Here is a 5,766-nt window from a genome sequence, read left to right as displayed (position 1 = left end):
TTCAGATGTAATAACAATTTTGGCTACTCGAATGGTTACAATAATAGTCATTTTTTTCAAAATAGCGACCAAAACATGAATTTGAACTACCGAGTCGATGGTAGATACCAATACGGTGTCCCAGATAATTTACATCAAAGTCATTTTGCACAATACAACCAAATAATGAGACCACATCAGCAGTCATCGTCTTTTTTACCACAACATTGGAGCGATCCGCAGCAGAATTACCATACCAACCAGTATCAACACCAAATTTACGGAGTACCACTTTTGAACGGTACGCCTCAACATTTTTGAACAATCAATCTACGAGTAATTTTCATCGCCCACATCTACATAAATTAAATAAAAAAATACACACACAAAATATAAATGGAGTGAGATCTAGACTTGCTGAGTTTACCGCTGACGTAATTGCTTCTGATTCAGCAATATTTATGCTTTGTGAGACTCGTCTTGACGACACAATTGATTCTTCAGAAGTTTTTCCTCCAAATTTTACTGTGTATCGCTGTGACCGTTCGATTGAAACTGAATCAAAACAAAAGAAAACTAAAACAAGGGGTGGAGGTGTACTGATTGCTGTTGATAGGACTATGAAATCGGAACTCATCAGCACAGGTGAGCAGTATGGCGCTGAACAAGTTTGCATTATCCTGCCATTGAAAAACAGGAATGTTTTTCTAATTGAATTGTACATACGTCCTGATTCTCCTGTCGCGGTTTATGAGGCGAATATGAATTCAATACGTGAAGTAGTAGAAAAATTGAAGTCCGAAGATATTTTGATAATTTCTGGAGATTTTAATTTGTCGAACTTGAAATGGTACACTGATGAAAATGAAGATTCTGACGTTGCTATTCCATTGAATGCATCCTTGGAAAAGGAAATTATCGTTTTGGACTCAATGCACGAAATGGGTCTGTACAGATATGGGTTGTTCAGATTAACAAGATTGGGAACAAAAATGGTGCAATGCTTGACCTGGTGTGGACAAACTGTACGGACACTGTAAACTGCTCGAAAAATAACTATCGTCTGTTGAAAAAGGAATCACACCATCGATCGTAAGCAATAAATATTGGTGATATTGAGTGCGACCAGAGCAAGCCAACTAACGATTTTAGTTACCGCGATTTTGCAAATGCCAACTACGACAATTTGAATGAGAGGCTTAACAACATTGATTGGACGCACTTTTTTTCTGTCGAAAACTTGGATTCTCAAATTACCAAATTTTACGGATTGATGATTCATTAATTTCATTGAATGTTGAAATGAAAAAAAAGAAATTATCAAGCCATCCAAAATGGTTTTGTCATGACCTCGTTAACATGAAAAATAGGCTCAATACGAAGTACAAATTTATGAGATCCAGGCGAACTGCTGAAGCTAGAAAACACGCAAAGAAAGAACACTCAGAACTAAGAAAAGAGTACAAAAAGAGCGCACGTTTGGCTTATAAAAATTACAAACTTGAAATGGAACAACTTATTAACGAGGACCCACAGAGATTTTTCGAATCTGTAAATAATTCCAAAAAAAGGCATGATGACATTCCAAATGAAATGGTGTTTGGAGACATAAAGGGCGGTAATCGTGGTGATATAGCTGAATTTTTTGCAACACATTTTGCTAAATCGTATACTGAACCAGATGTTAGCATAACTGATGTTTATTGTGAAGATGAACCATTGATAGGAGATTTATGTGCTAATTTTCCTACGATTGACATCACAGAGGATTTAATTATGGATGCGATTAATGATCTTCCAAGCAACATGGTATCAGGACCTGACGGAATACCAAATATTCTCATCAAAAAGTGCATGCCAGCACTACTGAAGCCTATCACGCACATGCTCAAGCAATCGTTGGAGACTGGTATTGTTCCTGAGATTTGGAAACAATCTTTCGTGAGACCGGTTCACAAAAGTGGTGTTAAAACAAAAGTTGAAAACTATCGTGGCGTCGCCCTGCAGTGTGTAATACCAAAGCTGCTTGACTCCATAGTTGCCAAACACCTCAATCATCATATGAAAAATATCGTTGATGACAGTCAACATGGATTCGTGAAAGGAAAATCTACAACTACGAATTTGACTGAATTTACATCTGGTGCAATATTGGGTATGGAGAACGGAATACAAACTGATGCAATTTACTTGGATATTGCGAAGGCCTTCGATTCGGTCAATGTTGATTTACTAATTCGCAAATTGGATATTATGGGATTGAATCAACAATTACTCAAGTGGATTAAGTCGTATTTGCATGGTCGCCAACAGATTGTCAAATTGAATAATGACATGTCAAGCCCCATTGAAGTCACTTCGGGAACTGGACAAGGATACCCAATTGGTGCAACATTGTTTCTGTTGTTCATCATTGATTTGCCAAAACACGTTAGCATCTCAATCCTTCAGTCGTTCGCTGATGACACTCGCCTGTGGAAACACATCAGACATTACGATGATTGTCTGGAATTACAAGCTGACCTGAATAGGCTTGTCGAATACTTCAACCGGAACAAGCTAAAGCTAAATGTATCCAAGACCAAATTTGTATCATTTCATCGCGGCATCCTGAAATTTGACTTCGAATATTCCATTGGCAACGAAAAAATCGATCGAGTTAACGTGATAAAGGATCTAGGAGTAATACTTGACCATAAATTGAATTTTAATGCACACATTGAGTATATTACAGCTAAAGCGAAGTCACGTCTAGCATGGATTAAACGATTTGGATACGAATTCGATGATCCGTGGACCATAAAGAAATTTTTTTCCACTTTTGTATTGCCGATTGTGGAATACGCATCCCAAATTTGGAAGCAATTTTTGTTGCCACACAGATTCAGAAAACCTCCGTATGCTTGAATTGCAAATGATTACACTCGAAGAACGGAGAAAAATAGCTCAAATATCACTCGTCCATAATGTAATATGTGGACATACGTCATCGAAATACATTTTGAGCAAAATCAATTTTAGAACACCGCGACATTGGACAAGAGACTCAGATTTCTTGGCATTACCGATTCATCACAATAACTATTCCAAGTTTGAACCCATCAATTATATGCTGAGTACATACAATGAGTTTTATAAATACTTTGTTCCTGTCAAACCGCCTAATCTGCCTAATGAATGTAATATCACTATGATTCCAAGTTGTGATACTTATTTGATTGATTTCAACGCAAGTACAAGTACTGTAAAACAAAGAGTGGCTGAATATTTTAAGAGAAACCGAATTTGGAGAAATTGAATTTAATTGAACATTGTAGGGGTAAGTGGGGAATTGTTGACCATGGGGAATTGCTGACCACGTCAGTTTCTCTGACGTTTCAAACACTTTTGACATATCCGATGCTTGTCATCGTCTTGTTTTAACCTAAACTCAATTTCTAATTGGTAGTCAACGTGATCAGACGCATTATATGCTGTGTACGCTATCCAAGTGAATTTTTATATCGAAAAATCAATCTAATTATTTTTGTTGGTGATTGTTTTAAGAAGTTTTGTGCAGATATTTGCCAGGTAATTATTCTAATTTTTCTCGTACGGCAATGCTCTACCGACGCGCAAAATAATTTTCCATAGTCAATGCATGTACATTGCTTATGCGACGCCATTTTCTCAACATATATGTATGGGGAATTGTTGACCACTTTTTGTGGGCAATTGCTGACCACGGCATTTCTTGCATTGCACGTGTCAAAATCGCATTTTATGGACATATAGTGTTGTTTTGATGCAAAATATCGACAAATAATCCACAAAATATATTTTGATGGCATTTTAAAAAAAAATTTGTGCTATTTTTTCAACTTTTTTTGGTTTTTTGATATTTTGAAGTAATCATGCCGCCTATGACACCGATGCCGCGTTATTATGCCAATAAAGGCTCATCAATCGATTTTGACGCTCTTTTGGAAGGCATCAAGGATGTGAAAATAAATAAACATTCAATCCGTTCCGTGGCTGATCGAATGGGAATCAGTCATAATACCTTGACGCGCTACGTCAAAATTTTGGATGAAGCGAATTTGGATGTTTCAAGTGTGGAAGACGTTGATTTCTGCATCATATGCAAGAAGGATTTGCCAAAAAAATTGAATCGGAACAACAGCATCAATTGCAACGAGTGCGACCGACCCGTTCACCTGAAATGCGCTCGTATGACTGGCGGCTATTTCACATGCCCCAACTGTGTATCGGAATGATCAAAGTCGCCATTTTTCGATTTTTTCTTTAAGATTCAATCCAAAATGTCTTTAAAATTCATTCAATAAAGTTTTTTCATCATTACTTTGCATAATAAATCGAATTTGAAAGTGGTCAGCAATTCCCCATGATTTTTGAAATTGTCAAAATCGCATGTTTTGGAAGCAGGGCTATATCTTTTTCACAGGATTGAATTTTAACAAACCAATAAGACCAAATGAAAGCTTAAAGGACGTACTACAACTTGGCATTTTGAAATTTTGAAAAAAAAATTATTTTGAACACTCTATCTTGGCCACAAAGATCGTGGTCAACAATTCCCCACTCTCCCCTATATATTGTAAATATACCAAAATATTTTTATTTATACTAAATAAACCACCTCTGGCGAAGAAACGCTGTATGGTGCAGAATAATAATAAAAAAAAAGAAATGGAGCAGCTAATTGATAAAGATCCAACGAAATTTTTCGAATATGTCAATTGCGTCCGAAAAACTCATGATTTACCCAGTGAAATGGAATATAATGGCGTTAAGTTGAACTGTCAACAAGATATTGCCGATACATTTGCCAAACATTTTGAAAAAGCGTACACCAAACAAAATGATGTTCAAACTGACAGTTACAAGGACTGTGAATCGCTTCTCCGTGATTTATGCATCAATATTCCAACGATTGAAATCACTGACGACATAATTTTGGAGACAGTAAACAACCTTCCAAATAACACAGTATCTGGGCCAGACGGAATACCGAACATTTTCATCAAAAAATGCATTCACACGTTGGTAAAGCCGATTACTCACATATTGAGTGAATCATTAAAGACCGGCTTTGTACCAGACATTTGGAAGCGATCTTATGTACGGGCAATACACAAAAGTGGAATCAAAGCAAAAATTGATAACTATCGTGGTGTTGCTTTGTAGTGTGTAATTTCAAAGATTTTGGATTCCATCGTTTCAAGTCATCTTAACTTCCACATTAAAAGAATACTTGATGATAGCCAGCATGAATTCGTGAAAGGAAAGTCTACAATAACAAATTTGGCCGAATTTACGTCGTGTGTAATAACGAAGATGGACAAACACATTCAAACGGACGCAATTTATCTCGACTTAGCAAAAGCGTTTGATTCTGTCAATGTTACGCTGCTTATCCAGAAGCTAAACATCATGGGCTTGAACGAACAATTGCTTGGATGAATTGAATCATACCTTAATGGACGGCAGCAGATTGTCAAACTAAATGATGTCATGTCAAATTCCATCAACGTTACTTCGGGAACTGGTCAGGGCTACCCAATTGGCGCAACACTGTTCATTTTATTTATAATTGACTTGCCACATCACACACTCGAATCAATATTACAGTCGTTTGCTGATGACACCAGACTATGGAAACATATTGAAAATTTTGAAGACTGCCAAGAACTGCAAAACGATCTCAACAAAATTGTAAAATATTTCCGGGACAATCGACTAAAATTGAACATCAAGAAATCAAATTGCATATCATATCACCGTGGA

General features: G+C 36.6%; 1 protein-coding gene across 1 annotated transcript; it reads left to right on the top strand.

Annotated features, from left to right (window-relative positions):
* Nucleotides 1–4,668: 4,668 nt before the first annotated feature.
* On the top strand, nt 4,669–5,166 carry LOC129572675 (uncharacterized). The gene has a single exon (XM_055452684.1). The coding sequence runs from the start codon at nt 4,669–4,671 to the stop codon at nt 5,164–5,166; it is 498 nt and encodes a 165-aa protein (XP_055308659.1).
* Nucleotides 5,167–5,766: the final 600 nt, after the last annotated feature.

Source organism: Sitodiplosis mosellana, unplaced genomic scaffold (assembly GCF_009176505.1).
Source record: "Sitodiplosis mosellana isolate CC-2019 unplaced genomic scaffold, AAFC_SMos_1.0 Smas_scaffold_5374, whole genome shotgun sequence".
NCBI classification, from domain to species: domain Eukaryota; kingdom Metazoa; phylum Arthropoda; class Insecta; order Diptera; family Cecidomyiidae; genus Sitodiplosis; species Sitodiplosis mosellana.
The sequence above is the reverse complement of the archived record's forward strand: the minus strand, read 5'-3'. Positions and strand labels throughout refer to the sequence as shown.